Source organism: Artibeus jamaicensis, unplaced genomic scaffold (assembly GCF_021234435.1).
Source record: "Artibeus jamaicensis isolate MK-2021 breed Jamaican fruit bat unplaced genomic scaffold, CSHL_Jam_final contig_233, whole genome shotgun sequence".
Lineage (NCBI taxonomy): Eukaryota > Metazoa > Chordata > Mammalia > Chiroptera > Phyllostomidae > Artibeus > Artibeus jamaicensis.
Genome location: NW_026521486.1, coordinates 45,092,318 through 45,107,634, shown reverse-complemented (window position 1 = coordinate 45,107,634; position 15,317 = coordinate 45,092,318). Strand labels below are relative to the sequence as shown.

At 38.7% G+C, this 15,317-nt stretch overlaps 1 protein-coding gene across 1 annotated transcript in view; it reads left to right on the top strand.

The window, feature by feature from the left end:
* NELL2 (neural EGFL like 2) overlaps window positions 1-15,317 on the top strand; it is a 334,594-nt gene that overhangs the window by 190,388 nt on the left and 128,889 nt on the right. The window contains exon 14 of the mRNA XM_037162321.2: window positions 1,335-1,460. Coding sequence (XP_037018216.2) covers window positions 1,335-1,460 — 126 coding nt within the window. The remainder of the gene's footprint in view (window positions 1-1,334; window positions 1,461-15,317) is intronic.

Genomic DNA, 15,317 nt, shown 5'->3' with positions numbered 1-15,317 from the left:
GGAACAGGAGTAGAGAGAATAGCATAGAGAAAGGCACAAAGTCGTGAAGGAACATGGCCCATTCAAGGAACGATCAGATGCTCAGTGTGACCAGAACACTAAGAGGGAAATAAGGAGTAAGGTCATAAGATATAAAGAAAGAAAAGTAGGGGCCAAACTGGGAAGAACTTTGTATGTTAAGAGGTTTGGAATTTATTGTTTCAATTTGCATTTAGAAGTTGATTGGAAAACTGAGTCTCTCTAGGCCTCAGTTTTTCCATCTGTAAAAATTATAGTTAGCTGAGATGATTGCCAAGAGACTTCTAACTCCAAAATATAGCGTCCTCAGATTGTGTTGGTTACTTCCTTTGATGCTCCCAGGACTGGGGGCCTAGTTCAGGTTATATGAGTAGCACAACTTCGGTCATAGTGGCTCACCAGACTCTCACCGTTGATCTCTTAACAGTACAAGTGAGGCCAATGCTGCTTTGTGGATTCTCCACAAGGGTTTGAGAAAGCAGACTTCTGAAAGAGAAATACTTGCCTGGTCAATGCATGAAGGCCTTTAAGAAAGAATATTACATAGTGGTAAATTACTTGTAAAATACTTTATGTTTCAGGCAGAGAGGTGCTATAAAATGGGAATGGTTATATTGTCAAAATTTGCATTCTTCCCAATTAGTACTAGTGCCTATAATGGCTTAACATTTGTAAGTCTTTATACTCAAAACTTGCTGTGTGAGTTACTATGGAAGTACTTTCATATGATATCTTATTTCACTATTTTATAGCTTGTCATTTGTATCAGGTCTCTACTTTGTAATTTCATCTCTGTTCAGACACTGGGATTGCTACATCTCTGCTTGTATCTCTAATAAGCTACATATTATTGGTTTCATATCTTTAAGTGAGGTTATTAAAGTTCTGGTGCATATTGAATTTTTTGTTCACTTCTTGCATGGTCTCACCAAGTGTACAGAGGAGCCATTGAATCAAAAAGTGATATGTATATATAATAGGCTTAATGACTGAAGCTTGCAAGACTTTGAAGCAGCCCAATTTGTACTTTCTGATTCAATTAATCCAACACAGGTAGATGAATGCACTGAAAATGTCCAATTATATTTAAAATCATGCAAGTTGAAATATATAGACATCTCTGAAAGAGCTGCTGAAAAAAACTTTTATGGTTTCTGTCATTTGAATATCAAACGTTCCTATTACAGATGTTTTGAATACTTTTTAAAAGTGCCTTTCAATGAGTAACTATTGTGCTCTCCCTACCAAAGAAAATTATAGATAAACTCCAGAATATTGGCTGCTATTGACCTCTTTGACCTACCTTTTCTTCACAGACGTCGATGAGTGTGCTGAGGGGCGCCATTACTGCCGAGAGAACACCATGTGTTTCAACACGCCGGGCTCTTTCATGTGCGTCTGTCGAACTGGATACATCAGAATCGATGATTACTCATGTACAGGTAAGGCATGGCTCCTTATGAAATACAGTCTTTCTGTGTCTTAAATTTACTTTCAAAGGTTTCTAAAAGAAACTCATTTTGGGGGGGGATGTTCGCCATAAATCCTCCCTTACAACAAAACAAGTAAACAGTAGCATATGGTTTTGATTTGGTAGTTATCATGAATCCTATGTAAGGAAAGGGATACCTGCTTGTTCTGGATGCGTGGTATACTCCTTGTTAGGAATGTAAAGAAAAACCTAAAAGCCAAATTAATGTTATAATCATTTAAAACCCAAACTGTCCTTATGCTTGTATGAATTCTATGGAAAATCTAAGAAACAACCCTCAAATAGTAGGTTTCCTTCATATGACAACTGATTTTTGAATAGAAGGATAATAACATAAATAATGTGATATGTTTCAGAAATAGATTCTTGGAGTGCTAGAAAATGGGAATGTTAAAGAAAATTGAGCTTCTTCATACCTCTGGACAGGGCACTTGAGTAACTATATCACAGAAATTTTGCTTAGGTTTATTTTATGAAACATCGTATCAGGACCCTTCAGTACGACCCAGAGCCCTGCTCAGGGATATCCTGAGAGTTAGGAATGTCTTTATGGTCCTGGGGTAAGACAACCTATCAAGTTCCTATCGTATGGGTTCCTACCTGTGGAATAGGAAAGAAAAAGGTGCTGGAAAAGCAGCTTGAAGACTATGGGGTTTGAGAAAAATGTGAATGTGAAATAGAACACTCCTTTGGTTTTTATTTTTTTTTAAGTATAAGAAAGATAAAAGTGGCATATTTTAGAAAATATGTCACTTTTTACTGTACCTCCAAGTTTATAATTTTTGTCAGAGGGATTGTAAATAATACTGAGAGGTTCCTAGGGAAAATAAGAATCTATAATAAAAGTTTCACCTTATGCCTTTGTATCGGTGTGTCATCTTCTAAGTATTGTAGTGAACATACTATTTGATATCCTATTTATCAGTTATAGCGGAGGGAAGGTCCTGCCTCTAAATTTAAATATAGTATTAACATTAAAAAACAATGGGAAAAAACAATGAGAAATGACTTCTTAAGCAATGGAAATAGCTAAAGGTATTCAGGGGAAAGAATTGCCCAGAATATAGAATTGCCAATGGATTTACAAATTCTTGCTTTTTTTTTTTTTTTTTTTTTTTTGGTCATTCAGCTCATCCTAAGCATTTCCATAGTATGGGGAAAATTATGCACTTTTTCTTTAGACAAAAATTCTTTTAAAGATTCTATTTACTTCCTGTAGAGAGAGGAGGAAGGAGGGAAAGAGGGAGAGAAACATCAGTGTGTGGTTGCCTGTCATGTGCCCCCTACGAGGGATATGGCTTGCAACCCACGCATGTGCCCTGACTGGGCATCCAACCAGCGACCCTTTGGTTCAATCCACTGAGGCACACCAGTCCGGGCTCTTTAGACAAAATTTAATAACGCTTAGTGGCAAAGTATCTTGGAGGGGGACTATGGTGGTATTTTTTAACATAAAGGAATATAAAAGAATGAGTTTTAATAGATACACAGTTTGTTATAGTATTGGTAATGTCAGTAAGTCTGAGTTCCAGGGAAGTGCTTAACAACAGCAAAAAAGACGCAGACAAAACTGCTGCCTCCTAGAGAGCAGCCTTTCAAGATGTGCTCATTAAAAACGAGAGTGCCGGCAATTTCCAAGGAGTCTGCTGATTGATTCTTCAGCATTGAAGACTTAAAAAGCGCTGTACATTTTTGTACTTCTTAGTGATTCTTTTTGTTTTTCTTATATTCTTTAAAAATGTTAGATACTTTAAGGGAGAGTACATGACACATAATTTGGCCTAGTGTTGAGTGAGGAGTGCTTCTCTGGAGCAGGATATTTTCAAGAGGTTCATTTTGATTCTGAGCCTGTCTGTTGGCTGTAAATTCAAGGAACAGTTTAGCTGTCATCCATTACAGAGAATTTTCTGCTTCGGCTTTGCCTTTCCCAGAGCATCTTCCTTCCAAATAAAATCCCACAAATTACTGTTTGTTTTTGACTACTTTGAGAGAATTTTCCCTTATGATTCCAAAGGACCTAATGATATAAATTAAGTATCCCTTTGTAAAATGAGAACAAAGGCCAAAATTATTTTAAGAAAAGCTGTTGAGGCCATGATTTTTGTGCCTAAGGAACCAGAGCCAAGAATTTCAAGAACTGGCTCATGACGCATGGGTTTCCTTCATGATGCGCCAGCACTCCCGACGAGCACCACTATTTCTGTGCTTTCCTTAAAGAGAGCCTTCCTTGCCCCTAAATTTCCTCCTGTCTACTACAAGTAGGTCTACAAATTTGAGAATTTACATTCCTACATAAAAGCTGGATTTTTTAAGGGACTACGAATGGGTTTTATTTTATAGCATCAAGTCAGATAATCTTTGACAAAACGTTTTAGGTTAGACTACACCGGGTCAGCCCATATTCAGGATTCCTGTGAAGGAAATGGCTGTTTAACTTCTACCACTTTGCATCTTTTCCTTCACACTTTACTATTAGCATCTGTGCAAACACCTTGAGGAAATGGCACTACTGGAGGTTTACCTTGAGGCTGAAGGCATGTAGGCTGTGCCTTTTCAAGCTCCCATAAGACCAGAGCAGGACTTCATTTCTCTGGTAGAGACTGGGATTTATTTTTTCTAAATTTTAGTAACAGGCACTCACATATTCCCAGTAGAAGGCCTTCCAGAATAAATGTCAAGACATCTCTGCAGGGCCATTCTTCGATATTCATGGCTGAGCTCTTGGAGTTCTGATTTAGTTTTGCTTCTGTGCTCCTGCCCAGTTTTCCTGGTGAAGAGCCCCATGTCGTAACAACTGACACACTCAGCCCTGTGCCCAGCAGACTCTGAGACTTGCTTACCCCATCTGAAATTAATCACAGACACTCTAATTTAAAGAAGAATCCAAGTGTGATACACTGTAGTTTATAGTCATGAGCTTTGATCAATAAAAGAAGCCTTTTTCACTTTTATAACCCTGTAGCTCTGGAGCAGAAATTATGTATGCTGCAGAGTAATTACCTTCCATAGTTGGTAGGATGACACAGATTTTTATTTTTTTAGATGATTCGAGGAGTTGTATTTTCCTCATGATCATAAAATTTGGGAGATGGAAGAATTCTTAAAAATAATCTCATCCAAATTCCTTTTCCAAATGGGAGGAAACCAAGGCTCAGAGAGATTGATTGTCTTACTCATGGTCATAATTAGTGAGAACCAATAAGAACACAGAAGATAAGCCTCCTTATTCTTGTTTCTTGTATTTGTCATCATTTGTTTAATTTCCAACCCAACAAAAATAAATAAGGGGAAGAGATTTATATTTTATGTAGAAATACATTATTCAATTTATAATGTTCATTAATTAAATTGCCTTTCTTAGGGATTGTTTCAGTTCATTAGCTACAACTCCAAGACAAATGATTTCCCTACAGATTTTGTAATAATCATCCTAAATCAGAATCAATAGAATAATGCAAATCACCATTTTCTGGGTCTCTGACTGTATTATACGAGTACACTTACACTAATGACTCAGTTGTACCATTTGTGCAAATGATGCAACAGTGTACGCTCTTCTAAACTCATTTATATAGTTTTCCTTCCAGTGAGGGTATAACGTTTTTCTTAACTGAGGCTTCCTAATATCTCTCCTGCTTATGTTTCTTTCTTTTCCTCTTCTCACAGAGGAAAGCATGGGTATGCCTACAAGAAAAGAAAAAGAAGGAGAGGGAGAGAAGGAGGAACAGAGAGAGCAAGGGCGAGGGGAGAGAAAGAGACGGGGAGGAAGGGCAGGAAGGGAGAAAAGACAAAGGGAAGTGGATGGAAGAGAAGGAAAGGGTTTGGGTCACATGAGCCAAGATATTAGAAGTCTATTTTTCAGTATCTTTGTAAACCTAACTTTTATGCATAACGAAGTTTCTTGTTAACTTATCTGGATGAATGGCTTTCTTGGGTCACTCACGTAAATACTCATTAAATTTGGCAAATATGTTTCAGTCTTACTGGGCATGTCTGCTTCCATTTGGTCTTATACAATGAACAAAGAATAAAATATCTGTAGAATCAGGGATAAAAATCAATAATTTTGGAAATATCAAAGGATAAAACATTGATTTTAGACCTTCCTGAAATGTCTCTCTGCTCGGATTATTACAGCTAAAAAACAGACTTCTGATTCTTCCTCGTGTTGGTGAGCTTGTCATCTTCCCCTCTTACACAGTTCTTTAGAGTAGGATCAGAGGAAGGGAAAGGCAGACTGGGAGAAGGGATGGAAACAGTCTTGTCTGGCTCAGGGAGAAACAGGTTCTTCGGGGCAGTGGTTTTCCAACGGCAGGGATTTCACCTCCCACCTGCCAGAGGACATGTGACAATGTCTGGAGAAATTAGCAGTTGTCACAACTGTGGGGAAAGAGAATTGCTGCTGGTAGGTAGAGGCCACAGAGATTGCTAACCATCCCATAATATTATTTTTATTAGAGTAGTGATCCTCTTGATAAAATGTCTTAGTTTTCTGGGACCATTTCAACTGGAAACTTTCTTTCTGATTACTTTCCAGCTGAGTCATTATTCTGTGTCTAGTACCAGATAGCCCTTCAAAACAGAGAATTATGTGACCCTAAAGGTCCATAGTTCCTTTGGTTGAGAAATTCAGTTTCAGGTTCACCTAACCAAAATTGTAAACTATATACTTTCTTTTTAACTTTTCCTTGTTTTTCTTCAAGTTTCCTTTAGGCCCCATATTATGATGGCTTTGCTTACTTCTTATGGTGCCCTTGTATTGGCCTTTGGCCTTTCCCTTATTAAAGACCCATTCTTGGCTTCACCTGAGGCTACGATTCTCCAGTGGTGAAACTGCAGGCCTCAGCAGAGGTGGCAGAGGGCTTTCCCAGGGCTCCGTAAATGACTTCTCCTGATGCCTGCTGAATGTGCCGTCCGCTGGCCTCGACCGCAGCTGTCGTCCAGGCCCTTTTCAGGATGGCTCTGGTCCCCGTCACAAGTCAGAGAAGGTCCATAAAGTGTCTACACTAAACACAAGGAATTCTGCTAGATACTGAATATTTGTTGTCAAAGAGCCTCGTGTGGTGTTCCCCAAGGAGTTTTACTTCTAAAAGTACTTACCTTTTTATAGCGTTGAATACTCCTGGTGCTTACACTTTATGGTCTTGTTATAGTTACTTCTCACTCTCTGACATGGTCAATACTGATTTTTTTAAAATCATTACTGCCAGCCTATTTGTCAGGCTTATTTAGAAAGAGTCGTGAATTTTATGATGATATTGTTTTCTTTTTTACTGTTGGTTTCCCAGCATTTTAAAAGGTCTTGGATACCATCGTCACACACAAAAGGCTACAGGGAAAGATTTGCGACTTTGCAACTGGCACAGAGACTTGCAGTCGCTCTGACCCGTGAACGCCCTTCCCTCACAGAACTGCCTCCTGTGTTTCTCTTTTAAGTGTTCTGTCAAGCCCTGTTAGAAAAAGTAATTTGTGTAAAGTGTTTAAGGAGATAATATTTTGGAAAGGCAACAATACATTATTCTTTTTTATTCTGTATTCTTCCCAAAAGAATTTCAGTTGAAGCTGGTGATTTATTGTACAGATAGACAACAACTTCATTATCAGGTTTTTAGAAATCGCTCTGGATGGATTTATCAAAATTGCAAGCACAGAACAATACAGACAATTCACTGTGTGTGCCATGATAATTACTGGTGCATACACAGTAATGGAGGTAAGAATACTGTGGGCATTGGCATGGGGGCGAGGGGGGCACAAGCAGCACAGGGCAGAGAGAATGATGATGATAAAGAACAGGAATGAAAGGAAGCATATCGGTTTTCACCAAAAAACCCTAAATAAACAAGATTATTTTGAAGTTGTAAAATGCCTGGGCAGTTTATCTTTAGTAAAATTCCTAGCAAAGGGGAAACCTTTAGTAAATGTTATCTCCGGTAAATGCTGTTGTAACTGTTATGATTAGACAAGCACTCCTCTTGAAGAAGCATCTTATTTCCCAGGGATCCTTTCAGCTGGGTCCTTTTCTCTGGTTGTTTTCTAAGTTATCATTTTTGTAAAGTACACAGCTTTGCTGGAGCAATGGATTCAACATGCCATTGTTTATTCAACTGTACTTATTATGTGCTGTGCATAGGGGCTTAAAAAAGAAAGAGAACCCTTGGTGTAATTGAGTAGCACTTTCTCTGGAAGTTAGAGAAAATCCTTCTGTAGGAGGATTTTCCTTAGGACCCAGGAGGTTCCTGTTGTTCTTGGGAACGAACGTGAGATGGGGATTCCCTGGGGGGAAATGGATGCAGCCAAGGCCCTACCCTGGATACTGATCTGCCCAGAGCAGAGAATATGAGCTATGAAGAATTGGTGAGCCTGGTCAGTGCTCACGCAGGGAGGGTTTTATAAGCCCGGCTGCTGATGTGTGGGTTTCCTTTATAAAGAACCATGGTCAGCAGTCCAACAATCTCACCATCTGGGCACTAGTTGCCATGGCTGTTGGGAAAGACTTTTGCATTTTTATGAACAACCACTCCACATTTTCTTCTTGTGGAGTCAGCATTGCAAAATGTGACAGAATTGTGGAATATTTCATGAAACATGATTATCAGACAACTCTAAATTTTAAAATGTGGTCCTTAAAGCTAAAAAACGCCTCACTCATCTCCTTGAGTTCACCATATACTATTATACTAGGTAGTTATTATTGAGTAATTTGAAAATATAACATGATTACAAAAAGCAAATGAAAATGGCAAGTCCCAGGACTGAAAGAATTTATGATGAAAAGCTATTTTTGAACAAACATAATCAAGAAAGCATCTCTGGAAGAATGCAGACTGTAGTTACCAGGAAGGGTTAATGTTCAGAGAACCACAGGCCCCATTTGGAAAACTCGCAGAGAACAGAAGTGAGGCTTGTCTGTGCAGTTAGCGAGGAGGCCAAGGCAATGTGCTTATCTTCTCTGAAACACATATGTGCACGCATACAATTAGCAGCCAGCTCAAAATGAAACAGGCTCAAAGGCTCAGGGAGCTGACTTGCCTTTTTAAAGATGAAAAGCTTGGAAAGAAGTCTGTGCTATCTGAATCTGTCAGCTCCAATGTAGCGGTTTCCAGGCTTGTCGGAGCCTTTATGCAGCATCGCGGCACAGCCGCCGTCTCCATGTATGACCTCCAGCCGGCCGTGGTTTGATCATCAGAGCAGCCAGTGGATGTGTCCACACCAGCCTGCCTCTGTGCACGCTCACCTGAGCACTGAGATGATGGCAGCTGCCTCGTTAGCCAGCCTCACCTGCTTTGACTTGGTTAGTCAGTAAACCCAAATTCACCATTGTCTCAAATGTCTGTATTATTTGAGTTTTATTTTGAGATTTTTATATGAAAAGCACAGAGCTGACAACCCACATAGGGGAATAAAAAGATTATGCATGGCAGGAGTGTAATAATAGTGATGTCTTAGCAACAGACAGGTATGGAGAACAGGATTGTTGAAGCCGAGGTTCAGCAGATGCCTTTCATTTCCTTCCTTGGTTGTTGGCTTTGACCTGTTAGCCAGAATGAAAGTTTGACCTTCCTGTGCCTCTTTGTCTGAGTGTTCCATGGAACTGAGTTCATCTTCTGGTTCTGCTGCTGAGCTTACCTTGCAATGGGTAACCTTTGTAACCTCCTCATGACATTGCCTGTCTCAGTGCTGACCTTCCTTGCCCAACCCCCTGGAGTCGGGGAGCATCTACAGTTTGCTGTTTCACATTCAGGCCATGGGTTTGGGCTCTGAGGGTGAGTTTCTTTTCTCAAACCTGGAGCCTTGTCTCTGCCATGTGATTTGGCCAGCAGGAGGCAGAACCACACTGATTGCTGGGATTTCTCCATATAACTTCTGATGCCGTAAAAGAGGCTTCCTTTTGCTTAAATGAAGTTATTTTATCAAAGCGAATACTATCGTATTAGTCATCTACTGCTGCATAACAAATAATCCCAACATTTAGCAGTGTAAAGCAGCACACGTTTATTGTCTCAGAGCATCTGTGGATCAGGAATCTGGCAGCCTGGAATGGCTGAGTCCCTTCTGCTTCAGGGTCTCTCATGAGGCAGCATTCAGAGTGTCCTCAGGAATTTGGGGGGAAGGATTTTTTCCCAAGCTTACCTATATTACTACTGGGAGATTAAATTTCTCATTGGCTGTTGATGCAGAGCCTTTTGAACGTGGCAGCTTACTTCATCAAAGCTAGTAAGAGAGAACACCTGCTAGCAGGATGGAAATCATCATCTTTGGCTACCTAAGCACAGAAGTAACACCTTGTTACCTTCATGTTAGTTTATTTATCAGAAGCAAATCACTAGGTCCAGCCCATTTTAAAGGGAAGGAATTGGACACAGGCATGGATATCAGAAGGCAGAGATCATTGGGACCATCTTAAATACCATTTACTACCAACATTGAATATTATATATAGTTACAAGAACTAACCCACTTTAGTTAAGTACCAATGAAGAACACCCGATTGGAGAATAAGAGTCAAGAGAAAGTATAAAAACATGTTGTGTAAGAACTGTGCATGAGCAGTTGTGCAAAACTCATGAGATATCACACATTTGTTTTATTTTCTTTACACCACAGCTTTGATATAGAGGCATGGTAGTGTTATTGTCCAATCGAATAGATGGAGGTCATGGAAATGAATGACTGCAGTGCAATGTGGCACATTCTGTAACTAAGAAATGTGCAGAGAGCTGTGGGGAGCCCGGCAGAGGCTGTGAGTAAGCTGGTTTAAGCCCGGATATGGGCAGGGGTCACCACCACCAAGTGACATTTAAATTGTGGTGTTTAAGGATGAACAGACATTTCAGAAGAGAAAGGAGTGAGAGGAGACATTTCAGGAAAAAGGAAAAGTAGGTATTAAAGTATGGGTTGTTTTGTAATAGCAAGTTTAGTGTGACTGGAATTGTAAGCGATAAAGCCAGAAAATTCTATAGAAAATTAGAAGACGTGCTTTATGGTTTCTGAAACATTTCTCTCATGCTGTGCTTGTTCTAATTGTGCTTGTTCACTTTGAAGTGATAATGCTTTATTTGTTTTTGTTTTATGTTATTTTTCTTTTGTGCTAGAAAGTTGTTTATTAAATAGATATATCTAACAATGATGACATTGAATGAAGGTGGTATGATCTTTCATTTTGAAAAGAAATGAAATGTTCTGTCAGTATTCTTAGAACTCCATGAGAGCAACTTTTCAGTGTGGCCTAATGAGAACTGATTTTAGAATATTTTTAGAATGAAATTATAACCATTAAATTACTACCTGAGGCATTTTTATATAATAGATTTGCATATACATGCTCATTCAATGTTGTGAAATGCAACAACAACAAGCAACTACAACAAGGTAGGAAATGGCTCAGAGGTCCATGGAGCCACTTTCTGTAGTCGTCCAAATCAAATTAGAATCTTCTCCCTGGCCCCCTCTTCTCCATGAACATTTGTGGCGTTTTAGCTTTGGGGCCCTATCTTATTCAGGCTTTTTGAGTTTAAGTCCTTGTTCTGCTGTTAGCTGTTATCTTGAGCAATTTCCCTAACTTGTTAGCCTCAGTTTCTACCCCTTTAAAATGGACCAATACTGCGCACCTTATACCGTGTTTTCTAATTGAACAAGAGGAAGCAGGCAGAGTGATCAGCATGACAATGGGAACATAAGCACTTGAAAGAAATAGTTGTTATTATTGTTCCCATTTGTGGCAAACAGAAGAGAGGCCTTCCAAAAAGGCCCACATTCTAACTCCTGAACTCATGAATGTGTTATGTTACATGGCAAATCTGGTGAGGGTTAAAGATGTTGAAATGAAAATATTATTATTGATAATATTTTTGAGTATGAGCACCCCCCAAGTGGGCTCATCTAATCACATGAATCCTTGAAAGACAACTTGCCTGACTTTTGTCAGAGGGAGATGTGACTGTGGAAGAATGGTCACACACAGGCAACGTTAATGGAACAGCCTCTAGAAGCTGGAAAAGTCAAGAAAATAGCCTCTAGAAAGGAATGCAGCCCTGTGCACATTGTGATTTTAGCCCAGTAGACCCACGTTGGACCTCTGGCCTTTAGAACTGTAAGATAATGAATTTAGGTTGTTTCAAACCACTGAGTCTAGAGTAGTGATTTTCAGCCTTTTACATCTTATGGCACACATAAACTAATTACGAAAATTCTGCAACACACCGAAAAATATTTGAGGGGGTTGATCTGGCAATAGAAAAAATAATTTCGATTGGTTTACAAAAAAAATACTAGTAATTAACTACTCTTTTTGCTTCAAAGTGACTTTCTGAAAAAAATCACATGTCCATACTTACATATAAAGATATCTAGTACCAAGAATTCACCAATCAGGCACAATCTTATTATGTGATGTGACCAGTAAGATACATCTCTATTATATGACCTATGTGTTTATGGTTCAAGACTGGGCATTCACACCAGATAACTGTTGTTGTGTTGGCTGTTGTCATTTTTTTAATTTGACAATCTAAGGGAAAAGAGGTCAGTGCCTCTGACTAGTCTGAATATTTTAAAAATTCTTGCAGCACACAGGTTGAAAATCGTTGGTTTAGAGTAATTTGTTATGGTAATAGAAAACTAATACATTATTATTATTAGTTAACATTGTTGAACTGTCTAAAACTATATTTAAAAAAGAAATGATTTCCAGTTCTCATTTGTTTTCTAATTGTTAAAAGCAACAAAAGTGTTTCTAATAATTCTGGAGCAAATCTGTTTGTAGGGAGAGTTACAGAGACAGTTTGTTCAGGAGTCAGTGGTCCGTATTAATGCCTCACTTTAGTGATTGAGTTGCTTTTTTACTATTTGGTTTTGGTTAAATTTAGGTATAAATTGAACATTTTCTAGTCTGCTTCTGGTAAAACCAAAAGGCACTCAGTTAACACAGCAATAGGCTGTACATTTACCCAAAACATAGTAACTCAAATATTTGTATAATATATTTCTCTTCTGCATTCTTTTTAAAGACTCTGAAATTAATAACATAAAGGAAATTGGCAGACAATCATTTCAAAAGCACTATTATATTAAAAAGTTCATTTGTAGACATAGGTGAGTTATTGGGAATTGCTTTGTCCTAGATCTTGGAATGGAATGTGGGTTGATTAGAACAACCTTTTAATTCATGAAGGCTCCATGCCGGCAAAGAATATATCCATGTCACAAATTAGTGACCTACAAACCCTAATTGTCCCTTGGTGGTGATCTATTTGGCTTTTGGGGCATTGTAACCCCACATTTAAATAGTCAAGAAATGTAGCTGTGAAAACCTGGATTTCTCCATTACTTCTGGGTCTGCATTGCTACACCCCAACTATCAAATGCAGATGGTAGCTCAGCTCTCTTAGAATGAGAGGGCTTCTCCAGGTCACCGGTTCTCATGTCCCCATTCCTGACACTCAGCAGTTCCAGGAGGAAAATACCAAATACCAGAATCTGCATAGCCAGTCACCCCTTTATTCTATCTGACCCATGAGTTGGAGTACTTTTAGTTTGTAGCTCTGATTTATAGTATTAAAGTGATCATAAATATGGTCATCCTAAACCATGGAGCTGTTAGTCTAGAAATAATGTCAAAAGGTTGGGTTTCTTTATGAGTCATGTCCCCACTAAATTCATAACTTACATTGACATAAACCCCAGAAGAACTATCAGACACTTCAATAAATTTTGAATTCATCTGTATCAGTTTTCCTTGTGAAATTAAATTATAATAACCTTAAACAGTAAAGTCACTAGCAGAATATATAGACTCTTATAATGTAGTGTCAGATAGTTGGACAATTTTTAAAACTCCTAAAATTTTGGATTATTGCAAAGTTTATAGCAGAGGGAATCGTTTAGACCAAAGAACACATAAAATTTGTTGATAAAACAGGAAGAGTCCATGGAAGTGAAATTACTGAATATTGGATGTTGTTTTGTTTTTTAATGGCTAGTCTCTTCTTTGATAGAGTAATATTTTTCAAAAGGAGATAGCAGTAAAAGGCTTGTAGGAAGATGACAAGATATTATAGAGCATATAATCATCAAGGGAATGTAATGCCTAGATACTGGATTTCACTGAGTTAATCAGTGAAACAGGGTATGTTACTGTTTGCAAGTCCTTAGCGAGAGGAGTTGGTTCTGGGGCTATAGGTTTTAGCTTACGTGATATTATTGGTGTGTGTGATTTTATTTGGTATCATTTTGCACACATACAATTAGTGGTATTACTTCTCCCTTCACAGTAAAATTTGTTATGAATAGGAGTTTCTTTTGCTCATTCCTTACTTTGCAGTATTAAAATATTTTAATAGTATGTTTAAAAATGTTTTCCTCAGGTGTAATGAGCTTTCCACAATAGTAACCTATTTTGCTATATATGTTGCATCTGTAAATTTTATATGCCAAGAGATGAAATCTTATATATTGCAGATGTTGGGTAGAGTACAGAGGGTCTGGTTAGAATCCTGACTGGTAAGTGATGTCAACAGGATGAAGGAATAGGGGGTTCCAGTCCCCAGACCCACTTCGATATGCCAATTTTGACAGCCACCCCCAAACAAGAGTACCTCTGTGGAAGCCCAAGAAGGCATCTGGGAGGTTGCAGATCCCCAGTCAAGCAAAAACTCTGACAATAGACGCATGAAGAGGGGAAGAAAAACAGTTTCACCTTCCAGTGTCAGCCCTGCTCCAAGGTGGCACAGCTCAGTGCTTAGAGAGACCCCCTTCGGCCTGCCAGTGCTCCCAGGAGGGGAAGTGAGAGTGAAGGTGTAGGGTTTTTCTGTGCAGCTAAAGTCAGTGGTTATCAACTTAAAACAGACTGTTGTGTTTTATGTAGAGGATCACAAAAAAACAGTTTTATATAAATAAAAGAGAAAGAAAAAGGAATCAAAGCATACCATTACCAAAAAAATCATCCCATCACAAAGAAAGCAAGAAAGGAAGAATTACAGAACAATGAGAAAATTAACAAAATGGCCATTTTAAGTCCTCACCTGTCAACTTCTTTTCTTTTGGGTGTTGTGTAGGGGCAGGGCAAGCTGTTCATCCTCTTTGCACAGCCCTGTGGTGCCTTTGGATGCAAGAGTTTGCTTTTAATGATTTTTAAAAAACGAAATTCTTCAATCAAAGACATAGAGTGGATAATAAAAACTTGTACAAATATAGGCTACCTATAGGTGACTCACTTCAGCTTTAAGAGCACACATGGGCTGAGAGTAAAGGGATTGGAAAAAGATGTTTTATATAAATGAGAACCAAAATAGAGCAAGGGTGGCTATATTTATATGAGACAAAATAGACTTTAAGTCAAAAACTCTCACAAGTGACAAAAAACCATTACATGATGATAAAGGAGTGAATTTCTGAAGAGAATATAACAAGTGTAACTACTACGCGCCCAAAATCAGAACACCTAAATATATAAAGTAATTATTAACAAAACTGAAGGGATGAATATATAGCAACGCAATAATAGTAGAAACTTCAGCACCACACTTTGAACAATGGAAAGACAATCCATTCAGAAAACTGATGATGAAACAGCTAACTTGAACAACATTGTAGATCAAATAGACCATATGAGCTGGACAGGCTGACACTGGCTGCTGATGGCAGATGGTCTCCAGGATCATGCAGCAGAGTGACAGTCACTCTGGAACAGCTGTGGGAAGGTTCTCCAGGACCATCATGGAGGAGAAGACACACCGTGGGGTGACAAAACAGCATGCCTTAACCCAGAGAAAGGCCTTGATGGGGGAAGGTGATTCTTAAATACAGA